The sequence below is a fragment of the Panulirus ornatus genome, chromosome 59, assembly GCF_036320965.1.
Source record: "Panulirus ornatus isolate Po-2019 chromosome 59, ASM3632096v1, whole genome shotgun sequence".
NCBI lineage: Eukaryota > Metazoa > Arthropoda > Malacostraca > Decapoda > Palinuridae > Panulirus > Panulirus ornatus.
The window spans coordinates 2849155-2870464 of NC_092282.1; the positions used below are offsets into that span (position 1 = coordinate 2849155).

A 21310-nucleotide genomic window follows, 5' to 3' on the forward strand; every position below is an offset into this window, starting at 1 on the left:
TTACCACCTAAACTTTCAAGGTATATATATAAAAAAAAAAAAAGTTCTTACGTGTACTGGATAAACAAAATTAGGGTTTACAATTACCTTTTTTTTTTTTTTAGCAGCTCGAACTGTTCGTAAGATATACACTTATTCAAGGGAGTGTGTTGTGACATTATTTGTCCTCATAGAACAAAAACATTTTTCTTTCATTGTTTCCATCATCGCAGTCGTTTCAGTTACTACTATCAATGGCGGTAAAATCAGTAGTCAAAACACACTCACTCTCCATCCTTCCCATATATCTTACTTCCCTGGTAAATACTCTTCACTGAATCACATAATTTTTCAATTCCCCTATATATCCACTGCACTGTGGACAAGGGCATAGCCTCTCCATTTATTTCTGCACTTAAAGACTAGTGCATATTTTGAAATGTTAAAAATAAACTACAAAACAGGTTTAATAACAAGCAAAATATGTTCTATAGTTTCATAAGAATAACAAAGTACATACATATACATTCTCCTAATAGAATGAATGCTATTACAATCTATAAATTATGATTTACTAGCATGCACTTGCTGTAACTTTTCTAAGAATGTAAATAACTTTTTAGTCTACTCCATTTTTTCCTGTGAATAGTTGAAAGTCATGTACTTTATCCATTTAATGAATAATGGCAAACATGTCATTCACTAAGACATTCATCATAAAATAAATCACTAATTTTTTCCATTTTCCAAGCTTAAGTACCTTGCCTCTATGATGCACACAAGTTAGAAACTATCAAAAAGTTTAGATATAAGGATATTCAGTTTTCTAGTCCTCTGTTTAAATCACTTCTGAGTTAATCCTATTCATAGCTGTCCATAATGTACACAAAAGAGAAAAGCTAGTAGTGCTGAAAGCTTTTTAGCAGGTACATCCATTAGAAAATAAATAAAAATTTCCAATTTCAAAGTGAACCATGCAAGTTTTCCTAACCACCTCTGAACATCTCTAAATATGTGTATATCAACTGCAAATTCTTAATCATGTACTGCTACCCTCTGCTTTTCCATCTCATCATTAAAAAATACTGGGTAAAAACAGTCCCCATGTTCTACTTTAAGAGCTCAATAATTATATGAATATCAATGAAATAAAGATAGCACCACAAAGATACTCAATCTCAAAAACTGGGTTCAAGGCTCTTCCAACTGTATAACTGGTATGATGATTAATCATTATCTAACAAAGTCTCAAGTATATCCTCTTCCCATAACCAAATATGTATCCATAAAAACCACTTCCAAACAAAAGTATTTTCAGTGTCAGTACATTTTGAAACCCTCATAAATATACTCCCTCAATCCATCCTTCAGATAATTTACAGCAGTGAGTTCAATAAATGAATGCATGGCACTAATGAATTAGCTCTACCTCATTTCAGAATGTTAAAGTTGCATCTTAGGAAATCAAAAATAATACCTTACATTACATGAAACAAGGCATTAAAAATACTCGGTCTGAAAATAAGACTAGATCATATAAAGCCATGGCCCCTCTTTTCACAATAAATCTAAAGGAGACTACATTAACATTTCCTGGTCAGTGCAACTACAATGCAGCTTATCTGATATTTTGATAGTCTTTTTTATATTGTTTTTCACACTGTTTAGCACTGCAGTCCTTGTTATTCTACAACATGATAATTAGTATCTGCATATATTTTAAGCTATAACAGTGATTTCTATGCTGTGTCCATTAGTCCTTCTACTAGGATGAGATTTCGTTTGTATGTGTTGAATATACTCATGTCCGTTGGAAGAACAAGAAAGACTTTGTAACGGAGGAACCTACCTGGCAAGAAGAGTTTGCCAGCAACTTACTTGTCATGACCATTACACTTGCTCTGTGCACACTACAGCAATTGATGCCATGGGCTCAACTCATGGTCTCATGGGTTGTGTAAAGCATCACATCTATTCAAAACAAAATTACATCAGTCAATAATCTTCATAATCTAGTGATAAAAGAATCACAAGGATTCCTAGATTTGGGACATATCACTTACTATTTCATATCATATTGAATGCTGTATAACCACACTACAAGCTAGCAATACAATATTACTTAAAATTCATTTATATCATATATATCATGTACTGAAAAAATTAATCAATGATATTAAAATGCATTTTACCATCAAATATGAAAATAAAATACATCCGATACCAAGCAAAGAAGAAACTATGCATACACTAAACCAAACAATCAAAAATTCTTCAATTAGAAGAAAGCTTTTTATAGGTAAAATTGGTATTTACCCAACAAGATAATAACAGTGGTAGATTACTGAACATGAAAAAGGAGAACAACAAATGTACCAGACTAGCTTTAACCAAGAATGGATTCACAGTCACTGAGTCATCATAGTGACAATAACTTAAAATACATATGTTATATTCCTTAATACATATAAAAAGTCAAGATTTCCCCTTCATAAGAACTGTCAAGATCAGAAAATATAAAGAAACATACACAATACCAAATGTCTAAAATTTCAGTCAGCAACAAAAACCATCTCTTGAAATACTCCTTTCAAGATTAATTTACTTTTAATAAGAGTTTGAAGGAATAGTGGTTCCAACAATGTTGTATGGTTGCGAGGCGTGGGCTATGGATAGAGTTGTGCGCAGGAGGATGGATGTGCTGGAAATGAGATGTTTGAGGACAATGTGTGGTGTGAGGTGGTTTGATCAAGTAAGTAACGTAAGGGTAAGAGAGATGTGTGGAAATAAAAAGAGTGTGGTTGAGAGAGCAGAAGAGGGTGTTTTGAAATGGTTTGGGCACATGGAGAGAATGAGTGAGGAAAGATTGACCAAGAGGATATATGTGTCGGAGGTGGAGGGAACGAGAAGTGGGAGACCAAATTGGAGGTGGAAAGATGGAGTGAAAAAGATTTTGTGTGATCGGGGCCTGAACATGCAGGAGGGTGAAAGGAGGGCAAGGAATAGAGTGAATTGGATTGATGTGGTATACCGGGGTTGACGTGCTGTCAGTGGATTGAATCAGGGCATGTGAAGCGTCCGGGGTAAACCATGGAAAGCTGTGTAGGTATGTATATTTGCGTGTGTGAACATATGTATATACATGTGTATGGGGGTGGGTTGGGCCATTTCTTTCGTCTGTTTCCTTGCGCTACCTCGCAAATGCAGGAGACTGAAGCAAAAAAAAAAAAAAAAAGTTCCATAGTTATTTCAAGACTACTTTTTCTAGATCACATTCATCAAAATCAATCTAAATTATCTGATGTTTAAAGGAAATTATCTAATTTCTATACACTGTTGTACAGTACATTAGTAGTTCTGATATCTTGAGAGCCTGGGTCTGAAAACTGCCAGAGCATTCTTGACTTTTGGGTAAAAAAAAGCATGGTAAACCAAAAGCAAGAGCTAGGAATCTATTCTAAACTAGTTTTGACAAGGTCTTCCGGAAAATGGTAATAATCGTAAGTACAAAAGCTTATATACAAATGGAACTGGTCACACAGATGTCACTACTTTATTGAACCATTCCTGGCACTTCCTTGTCACACTCCTCAGTGACAGAGCAGCATTCCTGCCAGTGTTTTGGTCCAGTGAAGCTGCCTTCTCTGCTGTTGTTGTCTCTTTTAACCCCTTTCACTGCAGTCGAGGCATGTACAAACCAATATATTTTTCTGTTCTGTTTTCTGCGGCTGGAGTGTATGCATCATCAGCCAGTAATGGCTTGAAGTGGCATCCCATGTATCATTTCCAAACGCTTCACTAATTTTTTCCACAGTCTTTACATGCGATGTAAAGGAAGTCTATGACAGTCTGCACCCTCACGTTGTTATAATTTCTTACAGCGCATCACTTTTACACAATAACACATGTTAAATGAAGCTTTTAGCAATGATACTTGTTCACAACAAAACACTTCCAAAAGACTGGAAGAAATGAGAGAATTTTAGTATCAAGGAGCATCTTGGGTAAGTGTGGTGATATGAAAGGAGAGATAAAGGAGAGAGCAGTACAAGGTAGAGGAGTCAGTGGGTTCTTTTATAAAATAATAAAGGGTAGAGGTGTAAGTATGGAAGTGAAGAGAGGATTAAGAGACAGCATAGTCCTACCAACCTCCAGACTGTGGAAATGAGCTATTTGAGAAGAGCATGTGGTGACTAGATGGAATGAAAGAATTGAAAGGGTGTACGAGAGATGTGGTATGGCAGGGAATGCAAAGGGTGAATTGTGGAGTGGTAGAATGTGTGAAATGTAATACTTTGAGGTGGTTTGGGCATGTGGAAAGAATGCAAGACAGTAAGTTTATAAGTGTAAGATAGTACCATTAAAAGGCTTGGTGTGAGTGGAAGACCACATGTGACATGGGATAAAAGGGTGTAGAAATACTGGAGATAAATAGTGGAAGAATGCATGGAATGGTATATGCAAGGGAGGCATGTAAGAAGAGGGATAAGTGGAGACTCTTTTGCCATGGTCACTACTTGAAGGGAGTACCTGGAGGGAACAGGCATCAAAGATATAGATAGATGGAAACATCACTGCAATCAGTTCTTTGATCCATGGGTTCTGTGAATAAACTCGTGTATCTTTCATGATGTCTTATTATCTCTTGAAGAAGACTTCGTCAACAAAATAAATTCCTAGGTCTTGCTTTCACTAAACCTTGTTGCCACTTTTTACCCATTTTTCATTATGGATAACACTCACTCTTGACTTAGTTAATGTCTAAACAAATGAACAATGCAAACTGCAAATAATGATGTTACTTAACGTAAATGTATGGATAGAGATTTACCTTTTACCTTTAGGGCACTCTAACGCATAAATATATACTTCCTGATTATACCTTACTTCTATTAAAACAACAGTTAACAGAGATTAAGTGAAGTAATATATATATGGGAACATCAGTGAAGGGCGCAAGTGGAGAGGTGATAACAAGTAGTGAAAAAAGTGAGATGAAGTATTTTGAAGGTCTGTTGAATGTGTTTGATAATAAGGTGGCAGACATACAGTGTTTTGGTTGGGGTGGTGTACAAAGTGAAAGGGTCAGGGAGAATGGTTTGGTTAAGAGAGAAGAGATAGTGAAAGCTTTGCAGATGAAGTCTGGTTTGGATGGCATTGCAGTGGAATTTATCAAAAAAGGGGGTGACTGTGTTGTTGATATTCAATGTACGTATGGACCATGGTGAAGTGCCTAAGGATTGGCGGAATGCATGCATAGTGCCACTGTACAAAGGCAAGGGGGATAAAGGTGAGTGTTCAAACTAAAGAGGCATAAGTTTGCTGAGTATTCCTGGAAAATCATATGGAAGGGTATTGATTGAAAAGGTGAAGGCAGGTATGGAGCATCAGACTAGGGAAGAACAATGTGGTTTCAAAAGTGGGAGAAGATGTGTGGATCACGTGTTTGCTTGAAGAATGTATGTGAGAAATACTTACTAAAACAGATGGATTTATATGTTGCATTTACAGATCTAGAGAAGGCATATGATAGGGTTGATAGAGATGCTTTGTGGAAGGTTTTAATAGTGTATGGTGGGGGAGGTAAGCTGCTAGAAGCAGTGAAAAGTTTTTACCAAGGATGTAAGGCATGTGTATGAGATGAGAGTGACTGGTTCCCAGTGAATGTCAGTTTGAGGCTGGGGTGTGTGATGTCCCCATGGTTGTTCAATTTGTTTATGGATGGGGTGGTTAGGGAGGTACTTGCAAGAGTTTTGGAGAAAGGGGAGAGTATGCAGTCTGTTGTGGATGAGAGGGCCTGGGAAGCGAGTCAGTTCTTGTTCACCAATGACACAGCTCTAGCAGCTGTAAATGTGAATAAGAGCAAGGTTATTAGGTTCAGTAGGGTTGAGGGACAAGTTAATAGGGATGTAAGTCTGAATGGAGAAAAACTGGAAAAAGAGAAGTGTTTTAGATATTTGGGAGTGGACTTAACAGCGGATGGAACCATGGAAACTGAAGCGAGTCACAGGGTGGGGTTGGAGGCGAAGGTACTGGGAGCGTTGAAGAATGTGTGGAAGGAGAGAACGTTATCTTGGAGAGTAAAAATGGGTATGTTTGAAGGAATAGTAGTTCCAACAATGTTTTACGGTAAAAAAAAAATAAAAAATAAAATAAAATGCATATCTTATTCTGATATGAATATATGTAGGCATGGATACCCACTGGAATAAAATATCTAGAAGCAGAAAATGATATCTGTGTTATGAGGGGAGTGGTCAAGAAGGTGGAAGATGAAATGGTTAGGAAGTATGAAAAGCCTATAACGACAATAATTAACTAAAGAAGCACTATTTACATCTTATTAATACGGTGAATTAAGGAGGGTTGGAAGTGCAGATTACCAAGATAAAAATACATAAAAAGACAGATGGAAGCGTGTATTTAAGAAAAGTAAGTGTGCAATGTTACAATCTTGACTGTGCTCATATACATAACACACAGACTTACAAAAAAAATTTTCAAAGAAACTGATAATGGAGTGATCATATAATAAAAGCTACTCACTATGACGTACCCTTGGAGGGAATCCTTATGACTAATAATTCTAGCCAGGGTCTGTGGAGGCAAAATTACTCATAAGGTCAAATATTGTAGATTTTTCAAAATCTAAATCCTGAAGGGGTGAGAGAGAGAGAGAGAGAGAGAGAGAGAGAGAGAGAGAGAGAGAGAGAGAGAGAGAGAGAGAGAGAGAGAGAGAGAGAGAGAGAGCAGAATATGTTGGTAATTAAAAAATGAGGTAAAGAATAAAACAAGGGGAAAAGATGTTCAAATGACCCTTCTGAACACAAAATTTGAAGAAAATCACAAGATCATATTTAACATATGTTAAGCATTAAATACAAACTTCAGCTACCCTGAATTTTGCCTTCACAGTTTACCCTTTAGGCTGAATTCTGTCGATCATCTTTAAATCATTTTCCATTTAGAGTGATGGATCATGTGTTAGCACACACTTTTTTCTGGGAAATACTTTTCTGGAAGTGGGGCAACCGGCTCCAACACCAAAGGCTGGCAAAAAAGTTGGAGATGCCTTATTACCCGAAGCATACTTGCAATCTCCTATACCACTTGAACTATATTACTAGATTCATAAGTTATTAGGCTACCTGAATAAATCATAATATTGCTTTGTCCTTAGTTAAACAACATTCTAATATTAGCTCAGTAACTGCAAACTTACTGAGATAAGCTTAATACATTCGCCTCACTAATGTTTCTTAGACCTAAAATAACTTACTTTCTCTGTTCACAATCATATTAATACATTTTTGTACCAATGTAATATTACAAGCATTTTTTTGTATCTATAACAATATAGATCAATCATATCCTGAGTCAAGTTAAATGGTTGGCAGCTAAGCAGAAGCTTCTTCAAACAACACAGTTATGCAACAACTATAAACGTTAAAACAATATCTAAATCAAACACTGAAGAATTCTATGCTTAAGTTATATGTTATCTTTTTTCCTGCCATAACTAAACTGTGGAACTCTTTATCATCTCCTGTTTCTCAGGCTCCTTCGATGTTTTTAATAAAGAGATCAGTTCATCAACATATGAAAATTGGGTGACTATCATTTCTCCCTTTTATACCTGATATTTATGCAGACATCATGCCCTTGACTGGCATCTTTTTATGTGCATAAGCAAAAAAGTAAGGCAGTTGCCTTCTGTTCACACTAAATGATGTACTAATGACAGGTGTATGGAAAACAAATTATGGAGCAAGGTCAAAATAAATCAGAGAGAAACTTTTGTATCATTCACCTTCTGATTAATTAGTGTTATTCAAACACTCTTCTCATTAGAAAAAAGCTTCAACAGAAAGCCATCTTTATGACATACATCTTCATTTGCAACTTCAAGTACAATACCTATACCAAAACACTTTCATTTGAATATGTTCACTGATTTTAATAAAATTAAATCATTAGGCTTCATGTATGACCATATGTTTAATTACTGTAGTTCTTCTAAAGTTCTCACAAAAATAAGCATTAATGACTATCATAATTTCAACCCTAGCATTTACCCCAAACATGTCATGTTCACAAATTAATATATTATTTTGTATCTCAAAATAGTGGAATGCAGCACAATGTATTGGTCTAAAGAGATTTACATAATAAACATAAGTACTGACTGACCAGGATGTAGAAATATATAATATAAAGAATATCAACTGTCTCTAACAAATCACTTAATCATATAACATAGCAGTACAGTACTGCTACTAAATACTGCATTTCTGTAAAGGTTAGGGAACCAAAGGGTGGAGAGAGAGGTAAGTGTCATGAAGGAAAGTGACATACTATATACAAAATTATAATGCAAATATCATAGGATATACAACCTCTATAAGTATCTGTGAAGGGGATACATCACAAAGATACAATTCATCCATATCAGAGAAGAACATCATCGAGCTCCTCTGAAGTGTCTCCTTCCAAAAGGAATATTCTACGCACAACAAGCCCAATGAACAAAAAAATGGCAGATGATAACACCAAATTATACAAATATCCTGGATTTGAAACAGGATCCCTGACATGATTATGTGTAGCAACACCTTCCATCAGTATCTCAGGTGTCTGGTCAACTGTAGGTACTTGTGAAGAACTGCTGGGAGCACTGTTACCAGGAAGAGTTGCCTGACTGGTTGCCTGAGGTGTATTTGACTCAGTGCCTTTATTAAATGATGGCTCAGAGGGGGAGCTTAAGTCAGTCTTAACAGATATCTCCTCGTTGGCTTGACTGACTGAAACTGGAGAGTCATCAATGCTACTGCTGCTGCTGATGAAACTATCGAATTCTACCGAAGCTCCTGCAGTACCTTCATTTCCTTCTTTACTTTCCGCCTACAAGAAAATTCTTAATATATTATTACGCTTCAAATATATTCACAAAGTCAACACAATAAATAAACCTACAAATAAGTAATTCAATAACAGCTTTTGGGAACTGGGTTGCTATAAAAATCTTTACTCGATTTTTATCGAATGATATTCTGCAATAAACATCATCTTCCTCTTTCAGTATTTGAAAAAGACAAAATTACATTATATTATCTTATCAGTCTCCTGAACCAAATCCATCTTGCTCATTTCAATTAAGCGAACCCTAAGTGAACCTTCTTCAAACACTACATATACTACTGTATCATAAACAAAAAGCTTTATCAGATCAACATGAATGCTTTCATAACCTAATCTAATGAAAAAGATAACCTTAGCAACAATCCTGAAAATCAAATATGATCCAGCAATGCTAGATACATAATTAAGTATAGGCTTCTGCTGACGACTTCCATTCATGTTGGGCACATCATTTTTTTTATTCATTTTTTCACAAGGAGCTCTTTCCTCTAGTTCTCACTTCTTCAATGTAATTCAACATTCTCCATTAAATTCTCATTCACCCTTACAAAATATTTGTTCACTCTGCTCTTGTCATGTTCATCAAAATTTTAAGATTCATGACTTTACAAGATTCCTTCACCAGCTTTCTGAATGTTCACTAAAGAATTCAACTTCTCATTCCACAGCATTTTCTTCTTTGTCAAACTGTAATAGAATACATAAAAGATTTTAATTTTCTACTTTAAGCATCACCCAATTCCGCATGCTTGTGACTAAACATGGGAAGTCATCTTTGGTAAGGTTATATCACCAAAGTACAGTAATACTGAAGAATTTTTCATTCCCAAGGATCCATCCTTTCCCTGCTAGTGATTGTACTGAAGCCTTGAAGCTGCAGGATACCCTAAAGAATGGGTCTTTAGAGTTACATAATAATAATAATAATACTTTTTTCAACACTTGATTGCAATTTCCCCCATTGCTCTGTGGACACTGAGGGACACTTATTGAAATTCAAGATAAATGGGCTTATCTATCAAACTTCCAACCATATTATCCCCTATTACACCCTTATCTACCCTTTAGAAAGGCAAAAGTTTTTGTCCACAAAACGTCTCTTCAATCACTTGTTAATAAGTGTTTTTTTTTTCCTGTATCCCTCCTTCCATCCCTGTATGTTCTCTTATTCCATAAATGACACCCTGGATAGAGATAAAATGAATTTTTTTTTAACTGAAAAAAATATCATTCTCCGTAAAAGGCAAAGATACGTGGATATTTCTTTAACCCCCAAATAGAACCCCTGGTTAATTGGGAGAACACTTTCCGACAAATGGCTACAAGTTTTATACCTCCAGATTTGGGAGTATCCACCAAGATTTCACCCTCTCTCGACCATTATGATATCTACCTAATTCTCATTTATTAGAACCCAACAACGCTGCAACAACATGAACAAGCCAATGTCACAATGAAGCAATGAGATAGCACCTCCCTGCAAGTAATCCCCATATCACAAACTTGTTCACATTTTCACATTGCAGACCTACTCAACATTGCTCTCGTCTCTCTAATTTGGTTTCATATCAGGACCTTAGTGTCTAATCTCCAAAGATGGCACTTCAGTATCATTTTCTTTTATGTTTGTTCAAGATAAAAACTCCACGTATCCTTCTTTTCATTTGCACCAGATAATACATGTTCACCATGTCTAAATTCTCATCACTCTTACCAAGCAAAATAAAATTTTCCTCAAATAAGTTAGTCCAGAATGACCATGTCTTCCTATCCAACTCAAGCTTTGCACCCTCACTATCAATTCTTACTTTCAACTCTCATTTTTCCATCCATATATGTGTTTAAGCAAATGTGACATCACAGTCATCTTACCACCATGTTTATGTCTAAACTTTTAACTACCTCAAAATCTACTTTTACACATACTTTCCTATTTCTATCAAATGCGAGGGAGGAATAAATGCACATGGGTAAGGGAGTTCCCGGGGTGAATGGGCATCAGAAATACAGATAGACAGAGAGTTGATCTTGCTGCATCTGACAACTTTTCTCCTGAACCATACATTTACTAGTACCTCCCACAATGTATTTCAGTCTGTCACATGCATTTTCTAGTCCATGAAAACTGCATGCAATTTCTATCTTTCACCTACATAGTTTTAAGCTACCATCTTGCTGTGAGAAAATTGTATCAACACATCCTCTAACCTTTGTGAAAAAAAAAATCTTCAAGCTCTAAACACGATTTTTCTCATACACTTCCCCAGGTATGAGGTAATCATTTTTCTTCTTGAAATATACTGGGCAAAACTTCATTTTTCTACGAAAATAAAGTACTGACAGTATATGTGAAACAAAGGAAAAAACAATGAATGCTTTAAGGCCTTACAACATTATTTCCTATTTTCCTTAAACTTTATATATTACTTTTCAAAAGTTGATATTTTCCCACTTCTCTATATTTTCTAGATTCCTCTTATCTTTTCATATGTCCTTACTTCTTTCCTTAAAATGAATCTGCTCAACCAACTTATTCTTTTCACACTACTAAGCATTGTCTACTTCCTTTGTACAGCAGCTAAAAGAGTAAGTACATATCTTCGGAAAATGTTTCAAAATTAGGTCTATGATACCTGAAGGTATGAGGATGGTCTGCAACTGCAAGTATAGGAAGTGTACAGTACATACACTCTCCCTGTTTAGGATTGAAAAGCAAATGTGATTCAAATTCAAACAGAAAATAAATACATCTAACCTTGACTGTAACAGTAACTTTACCCATAACCTCTCGGGCTTCCTCCTGAAGCTCTTTATTATCACTTGTTCTCTCCTTGAGCAGGGCACTTACACACCCACACTGTGGACACTGATACTCCAAAGACCTGAAGATATGAAACATGATGGAAAGATATCTACAAAATCAAAAATACCTAACTTCAAATAAATATCTTTAGTTCAGTATTCTAAAGCATTCATCCTAATTAAAAAATAACACAACATGCTTTAAAGGCTACTTGGAAAGATTATACATTATCTTATTTAAATAAAGCAACTTGCCATCAAAGACAAATCATGTTATAACCTTACTTTTGTGCATGCTTGAGAGCAGGCTCCTTTTTGGCCCCTTATTTGTTATCATAAGGGCTATGATCCTTATAAACAACAACTCCAACTTCTACTATTCAAAATGATACATAAAATATACTTCAACCTTACTCTTAAACTTTGAAAAATGCACCTTTTTAACACTTTTTTAGAAACATAAAAGGCCACATCCCCCAAAACTGACCATGGCCTAAATTCTGATACAAGAGCCACTATCCCAAAATTTCATAACAATCAATCAATGGAAAATTAGAGCAAAGAAGCTAACTGTGCAATTTCTTGTTCATGATATCTCAATATCCAATAGAAATGTTACGATGTCACCAAGAAAATCTGATGTCATATATTTACATATATTGCTTACAGGCGGTAGATGACAGACTACAAAGTCACTGTCACACCATAATACAACAAAAACTTTTTGCAACCATCTATTGGCCTGCATTTTAATACAAGTATCACTGTCTTAAAACTTTACAACAATGTCAGCAGAAACTAAAGTTATAGCACAAAAACTACTTGTTTCCAGATGACAGACAATAGTGATCACTTGTCATACCATGATATAACTGCAAACTTTTTGTGGCAATGTACAGATCATTCTCAAATCAAGTTCATCAGCATAAAATTTTATCTATCGTTTTGTGACTATATACAGTATTCCAATATAAATCTGAAATACAGCAATCTTCCTATACACCTACACTATGGGCATAGCTCCCCTCCCTAACAATATTCAATTCTTTGGAAGTATTCCAGGTATCAAGCATACCCACCACAAAAGTATGGAAACACAAAAGTATGCTATTTCTTTAGCTGTAATACTGGGAAACTTCACTTAATAAAACTCTTACTTTTTAGCCAATTTGGCCCGTTCGCTAGCAGTATAGTCTAATGAGCCAATGGTGCCATTAGCAGGAGTAGGCATAAACCCAATGATAGCCAAGAGTGCTGTGCGAATACTCCAGGATGGTTGCCAGGTCTCTGGATGGTGGCCTGATATACTGAGGCAGATCTTTTTACTGGTCTCAAACCGTCCATTGGGCTGAAGAGGTAAAATAAATTGAGTTATGAAAATATGTTTAGAATTAAGTGACAAGCTTGCACAATGCATACATAGGGGAAAGAGTTGTTGGCAAATGAAAAGGACAATGTAACAATACAGCACTGGAAACAGAAAGACTAAATGTGAATTATCTTAAACTCTTTCATCCATTTTACTTTAGCAAGACAAAGGAGCAAACATTTTGTCTGTTCACATAAAACTCGAATCTGCAAGTAAAAAGATAAAGATAGCCTAGTAACAGAAAACCTGGTGGAAGGATAAAGCTTCACAATCAGAGGTGCTCTTGCAAACACATGTACTTAAGTAAGTTATGGAAATCTGACAAGTAAAGGAAGGGTTCGTCTTAATGAGTGCAGGGATCTGGTGAAAAGTGGAACAAAGCAAGAAGTGGGAATCTGACAAGCAAATGAGGGTCATTATTAATGAGTATTGAGATCTGGTGAACCTTTATTTTTAGGAGGAGGATAAAAGGCCTATTAAGAACAGGGACATCAAAACAAGCATAAAAACTTTGTCAAAGATGGTTGAAAAATACAAAAGGTTTGGCAGACAGACTGTTCCTCAAGTTATGAAAAAAAGAACACAAGATGCATAACAGTAACAACTCCACCAGTGAGCCATAAACTCCAACCACTGAGGTGGAATCATTACTGACCAAGCCATCAAGTTTAAGAAAAGAACCAGCTATTTGACTAAATGAATATCCATTCATCCTAAATGCTTGCAACACACTGCTTGTATACAGGATGAGTGGATAGTAGATTAGTCAGATAGTTGGTTCTATTCTTATAGCCTTGAAACAAATACATCTCTATGTGTGACCATATATATATGAGGTAAACCCTTGGAGCAAATGCATTTTTATAGGGGGTCTCGGTCTAGCATGCATGCAGTTCTCCAATATGTTTAGAGAGGTATGCAGAAGATCTAAATAATTAATAGGGAGCTCCCTGAAGTTAGTCACTGCTCAGTTTCATATATCATAAACTGAATACTATAAAAACTAATTCAGCATTATCATTAATGTATTGACCTTGCTTCCTGACACTCTTCATTAAAAACACCCTACCATGCTATGTTTAAAATATTATGTCAAAATACTGTCAGGTATGAACTGCTTACGAGTCCCTCCAAAAAATGGAGAGGATGAAAGGTGTTATTCTCCTCATTAAGCCTCATTTGGAAATAATTTTAGCTGCTCAAAAAAGTGTAAAAAGTCAAACTTGAAATATTATCTTACCGTCAAAAATATAATATTTGGAGGCTTCATAGGGTAATCAGCAGGCATTATAATCCGGCCATGATAAACACCCCCATCAAACTCTGAGTCAGCAGGACCCCTGACAGTGAAATGCCACTCAAAAAGATTATCATCCAAAGGCTGGGCAAAATACTCCTCTGCGGCTTCATGTAGCTCCTTTGCTTCCCGAAACAGCCGCTTCACAGCTGTGTGGAAGAAACAGAATCACATAAAATGAAGCTCCTCTACAATCAATACACAAGGAAGGTTTATGATCTAATCTACCAGAGAAATTTAGCCAGATCTGGGAAGCTATAGGGACAGTACCAAGTGGTCTAGACTGCCCTAAACTTAGAAGGAATAGGACCACAGCAGGTAAAGAAGCTGCATCATGATAGGGTTGTTAGCACTGTAACTTGTGTCAGCAAATTAGCTAGGAGTTTGGGGCAGCATCAAGGTCTAGAAATGTGCAGGCTGCAGAGTTCCAAACTACAACAGGCTGAGGGAGTTACAAAATATATGGATTCGAAATTCTATGCCTTCAATATAGCAAAAAGACACCTGCAAATACAGCTGAATTATGATTTCAAGTCAGAATCTAGCAAAAAATATAGGTAATCAAATAGTGCAGAGGTCTGGCTTGTGCTGTTATGTTTGAGGAGTAGATTACACCAAAATATATTGATAGAGAGAGGCATTAAGGCAATCTTCTGTCAACTCAAGGCCTACATCCAAATATTTATTGTATCAGAACCAAAGTGATGATGAGTAAGTCAGGTCCTTATGTCAATTATTCGAGTCACACTATTCAAAATTCAATACATATCTGCAATGCTAAGGTTATAACCAAGGGAACCACAGTGCTAATTTTTTTTTTTTTTTTTTTTTTTTTTTTTTTTATACTTTGTCGCTGTCTCCCGCGTCTGCGAGGTAGCGCAAGGAAACAGACGAAAGAAATGGCCCAACCCCCCCCCATACACATGTACATACACATGTCCACACACGTGTATACATACCTACACAGCTTTCCATGGTCCACCCCAGACGCCTCACATGCCTTGATTCACTCCACTGACAGCACGTCAACCCCTGTATACCACATCGCTCCAATTCACTCTATTCCTTGCCCTCCTTACACCCTCCTGCATGTTCAGGCCCCGATCACACAAAATCTTTTTCACTCCATCTTTCCACCTCCAATTTGGTCTCCCTCTTCTCCTCGTTCCCTCCACCTCCGACACATATATCCTCTTGGTCAATCTTTCCTCACTCATTCTCTCCATGTGCCCAAACCATTTCAAAACACCCTCTTCTGCTCTCTCAACCACGCTCTTTTTATTTCCACACATCTCTCTTACCCTTACGTTACTTACTCGATCAAACCACCTCACACCACACATTGTCCTCAAACATCTCATTTCCAGCACATCCATCCTCCTGCGCACAACTCTATCCATAGCCCACGCCTCGCAACCATACAACATTGTTGGAACCACTATTCCTTCAAACATACCCATTTTTGCTTTCCGAGATAATGTTCTCGACTTCCACACATTTTTCAAGGCTCCCAAAATTTTCGCCCCCTCCCCCACCCTATGATCCACTTCCGCTTCCATGGTTCCATCCGCTGACAGATCCACTCCCAGATATCTAAAACACTTCACTTCCTCCAGTTTTTCTCCATTCAAACTTACCTCCCAATTGACTTGACCCTCAACCCTACTGTACCTAATAACCTTGCTCTTATTCACATTTACTCTTAACTTTCTTCTTCCACACACTTTACCAAACTCAGTCACCAGCTTCTGCAGTTTCTCACATGAATCAGCCACCAGCGCTGTATCATCAGCGAACAACAACTGACTCACTTCCCAGGCTCTCTCATCCCCAACAGACTTCATACTTGCCCCTCTTTCCAGGACTCTTGCATTTACCTCCCTAACAACCCCATCCATAAACAAATTAAACAACCATGGAGACATCACACACCCCTGCCGCAAACCTACATTCACTGAGAACCAATCACTTTCCTCTCTTCCTACACGTACACATGCCTTACATCCTCGATAAAAACTTTTCACTGCTTCTAACAACTTGCCTCCCACACCATATATTCTTAATACCTTCCACAGAGCATCTCTATCAACTCTATCATATGCCTTCTCCAGATCCATAAATGCTACATACAAATCCATTTGCTTTTCTAAGTATTTCTCACATACATTCTTCAAAGCAAACACCTGATCCACACATCCTCTACCACTTCTGAAACCGCACTGCTCTTCCCCAATCTGATGCTCTGTACATGCCTTCACCCTCTCAATCAATACCCTCCCATATAATTTACCAGGAATGCTCAACAAACTTATACCTCTGTAATTTGAGCACTCACTCTTATCCCCTTTGCCTTTGTACAATGGCACTATGCACGCATTCCGCCAATCCTCAGGCACCTCACCATGAGTCATACATACATTAAATAACCTTACCAACCAGTCAACAATACAGTCACCCCCTTTTTTAATAAATTCCACTGCAATACCATCCAAACCTGCTGCCTTGCCGGCAAGGCAACAGTGCTAATAACTCAAAAAATAAACTGTGTATGAAGATGTGCACTATGTATATTTTTGGTCTTAATCCATGCACTTTTATCAACCTCAGTCCTTAGTTTAATAACTTTCCCTCCACTTATGTAAATAGTTTCAATATCTTTCCCTCCACTTACATAAAGTTTCAATATCTCTCCCTCCACTTAAGTAAATAGTTCAGTCAAAACCTCTTTCTATGTTAAGAAGAAATTCACTGTCCAGCTTTAAGACTTTGATCACTCTTTTGTGCAATTTCTTGTTCATGATATCTCAATATCCAACAGAAATGTTAAGATGTCACCAAGAAAATAACACTTGCATTCAATTATGAATTTATGATACCATCTATATAAATATCATTAAAAACTGGATGTGAAGACTGTTTCATCCTGAAAAATTTTAGTACAAATTGCATTGTATGGATATAGCTTACCACATAATACCCTTACCATGTACAAGTCAATCCTTTTTTATTTGTAATTTGGAAGATGATCTCAAGCCAAATAACCTGAGAGTATAGTATCATACTTTACAATTAATTAGATATATATTGCTATTTCAAGCAAGTAAACGGCAGTGTATCAGTCTAAAATTCAAAATTAAATCTTCTCCTTTCCCTTGTACAGTAACCCCTACTTTTCTGATTCTGAAGTTCTTGAAAATTAACTCATTTCCAAGATGTTAGATACAAGATTTTCTCTGTAAATCTGTAAGGTGAAAGTGCAAAGATTCGATATTACTTACTGATGACAAACATGCTGGTATTGTATCTCTTCCTTTCATCCTGGTAATCAGCCATTTGTCCCCTTACCATTTCAAAAGATATTGCACATACTAAATTCCTGGTCATAGTTATTTATCTGGAATCAAGCTAATCATTTTTAGTCATTCTTATCAAAACTCAATTCATGTTTACAATAAAGCACACATAACACAAATCTGTTGACTTACATTGTAAAACCTGATCTACAAATACATTTTGCTTCCCAAAAATATTTTCTGCAGGCACCCATGGTAGAGACTGTAAACTGCACTTAAAACTTTGATTTGACCATCACGTAGTAAAAACGAAACTAACATCTGTGGCATATGTGAAGAGATGAAACGGATTCATTAAGATAACTCTCTCTTGTGCTCAATGCCGAAAAAAGTGCACGTCCGTTAAAATAAGGCAGAATCACCTGATTTTGCTCAGGCTCAGATTTTCTTTAAAGTGAACATGCTGAGGTATGACCGTTCAGTTCCCATATTATGAACAACTCACACAAGGACCTATCTAGATCAAGTTAGGTCTTCTAAATCTCATTGTCTGACCCAGCACTTTCCTTCCACTTTATAGTCCTTCTCTCTTTTGCCAAATTACTTTTGACAAAAACTGAATCATCAGCAATAATATCTGAAACACAACCATACGCAAAACCACAGCATCGATAATATAAACCACACTTACGTTTAACAAGAGGAGTCAGGTCTAATCCCTACGGTAAACTGTAATTCATTTCTATACATTCTTCAAAAAAAATTTGTAGGGAGTACTAATTCAATATTTGCAATATAAACCAACGTTGAAAACTCCACACATCACTCAAATCCATCAAGTCACTATCAAAGGATAAATTTCTCTGTCTCTTTCATTAATCCTGAAGCCTGTACAATGAGACCAGACCCGTAACATCAAGTCATGTTCACCAAGCTATCTAACCCTTAATTACATTTACCTGGACATCTCGAGTTGTAAGAGGCCTCCATTTCTTCTTGACTGTTCACGATATAGCTGAGAATGCAGAAAAACTAGAGAAATACGTTGTTAACGAGAGATGTTGACCACGCATTGCATAGTTCCCACACTAACACACGTCACCCTTCTCGTGTTTACCACCGGCGTCACAGTTACAAGAAGATGTCTTCCTCCCTCTTGAGACATAAAGATGTATGTGAAAACTTCCTAACTCAAACTTAATAAAACCTTCCTTACTGATTCTTTGTGTCATAAATGATTACTTGATACTCTGATAGGTTTCATCACTGTCGTACAACAATAACTGTCACGCGCAATTAAGTCATCTCTGTAGCTAACTAAGTCATTTATTGCTAACTTTAGTCAACAGTATTTTTCTACCCACGTCGTACGACACTGAGTATAAAATTTGAAGTCACGTGTGCCAAAGAAAGAGACAGAGATAATCTACAAATATGATGTCTCATTTCTAATCCTTTTACCATACAATTTCTCGAGCCATTTATTGTTTACTGTGACTATCTCTTCCCTTACCTTGCTTACGCTATTTTATCATTAAAAAAAAAAATCCGTGTTCTTTATATCATTCACAGGTTCATTCTTAGTTGATCACTATTCCCAATTTGAGAAATGTTTCATTTAACACAGATCGATTTAGTAACCAATGCATAAACATAAAATGATTTTGAGTCTACTGTGCTAAGAACATTTTCAACATTTACATTTTTCTTGTTGTGGAGACTCAACAATATAACGTCCTCTTAAACAGCTTCTTGTTACTTGCTCTCAGTTAGATGACGTTCATAACCAGTCCATATTTTATCACTCCTCACCATCGCCACGTTCACGTACATTGAATTATTGAATTATTTTACAAGATTGTCAAAACCCTAAATCAATTTTTCATAAGTTTAGCATCATCTGGATATGTACTTGGTGTTATTCCATGCCTTGTGAGAACCACTTCCTAAAGCCATAATAACCAACCCAACAACCGATCATGATCAAACTGTGAGTTTTTCTTTTTGCATCTCTACCCAAATGCCATATTCAAGTACTCATTTTTTTTCTTCCTCTTGAGAAGTATGTCACGTGGACGTCCTCCACTGAGAATGCACTTTGAAAGTGTGAATACTAAGACTGAAATCATATTTACCAAAGAAGTGTGAATACCAAGACTGAAATCATATTTACCAAAGAAGAGTGAATACCAAGACTGAAATCATATGTACCAAAGAAGTGTGAATACCAAGATTGAAATCATATTTACCAAAGAAGCGTGAATACTAAGACTGAGATCATATTTACCATAGAAAGACATTATTCCCGATAATATCGAGACGGGAATAGGGGAGGACCATTGGAAATATCGATATCATTAGAGGGGATAAAAATATGCTATTAAAGGGTCATGACCCTTCACCATCCTCTTGAAATCTTACCATGTTGGCTCCTTATGGGGTGTGCAGAACAGCTCGACCAGCTAATAATGTCGAGGAACAAAATGAAAAACAACAGTACCAAGGTAGTGAAATGAAAGAAATGGAATTTTGTGCCTGTTTTCTAAGAAAGACTACGTGGAAAATCCGATGAATCAGCCTGGTATCACTGACAACCATAATCTTAGACCCTCCTTGACCTTCATGTTCTTCTATCTTAATTAAAAACCATTCCACCTGAGTTCCTTGCCGGATGTCTTGCAAAAGCTGTTGGAAAATATATATTCGTCCTATCTGAATAGTCTTCAAGTTTTAATCAGTTCCGACAATCAAGACCCCGGCAAAATTCTAAAATTCCACATCCTGGGAAGCTCCACAAATCCAGTCTGGAACAAGCCCTCATACCTAGCATGGAACAATCCGTGCCTTCCAATAATCCCAAAGCGGAAAAAATTATATTCATGCTTCAGTTTAGTCTGCATCGTTGCCATAGATTAGTTACCTTGGGACAAAACAGACTGACAGTTGATAATATGTTATACCTATAAACCCATTTATACAGCGGCATGATCCTTGAGCACCACGGTAAAGCCTGTGAAACGGCATTATGACTTTCGCATGATGGCCTGGCCTTAACTCTTAAGGGTCGTACCGTCGCACTCAGGGGCATACCATTGAGTTTAAAGATTGCACTGTTGTGCTCAAAGGGATAACTCAAAAGGTAAAGCATTAGTTCATGTAGACAATAGTTCGCATAAATTTTCTGACATTATTTCCCTTCGAATAACTGCCAATCACTCGCAAGTTGTGTGCGCAGTTACAAGGAACAGGTAAGCTCTGTTTACACTACAAACATGAACCAAACGCTTTATTCAGTTACCTTCAGCAGCTGTAATCTTAGATACAGAATGATAAGAGTTGTGGTAAAATGGCCCAATTTACTTACATTGAGCATACCATTTTCATAATAGGTGAATCACTTTACGTTACTTTATGCACAGGAGCTTTCGCATTCATTTCAATACGACGATACTAACAATGTTAGGTTAGGGATAATTTCAAAATGATGAGTCGCAAGTGAATCTAATGTTACTGTATTTCTAAGAGATGGCAATACTGAAGGGAGAACAGTCTCACGCAGTTGGCACGCGGGCGTCACCTGACATTAGGAAGCGTTTGGGTTTAGTTGCGCAATAATTTCCAACAAAAAATCAACCTGTGATTATCACACAC

The 21310-nt window shown here is 36.7% G+C and overlaps 1 protein-coding gene across 1 annotated transcript; it reads right to left on the reverse strand.

The window, feature by feature from the left end:
* Nucleotides 1–461: 461 nt before the first annotated feature.
* Nucleotides 462–18776, reverse strand: LOC139767234 (ubiquitin-conjugating enzyme E2 J1-like). The gene is made up of 5 exons (XM_071696376.1): nt 18619–18776; nt 14310–14515; nt 12858–13048; nt 11654–11780; nt 462–8880 (listed from the first exon to the last, which is right to left on the reverse strand). The coding sequence occupies exons 1-5, from the start codon at nt 18647–18649 to the stop codon at nt 8428–8430; spliced, it is 1008 nt and encodes a 335-aa protein (XP_071552477.1). The 5' UTR covers nt 18650–18776; the 3' UTR covers nt 462–8427.
* Nucleotides 18777–21310: the final 2534 nt, after the last annotated feature.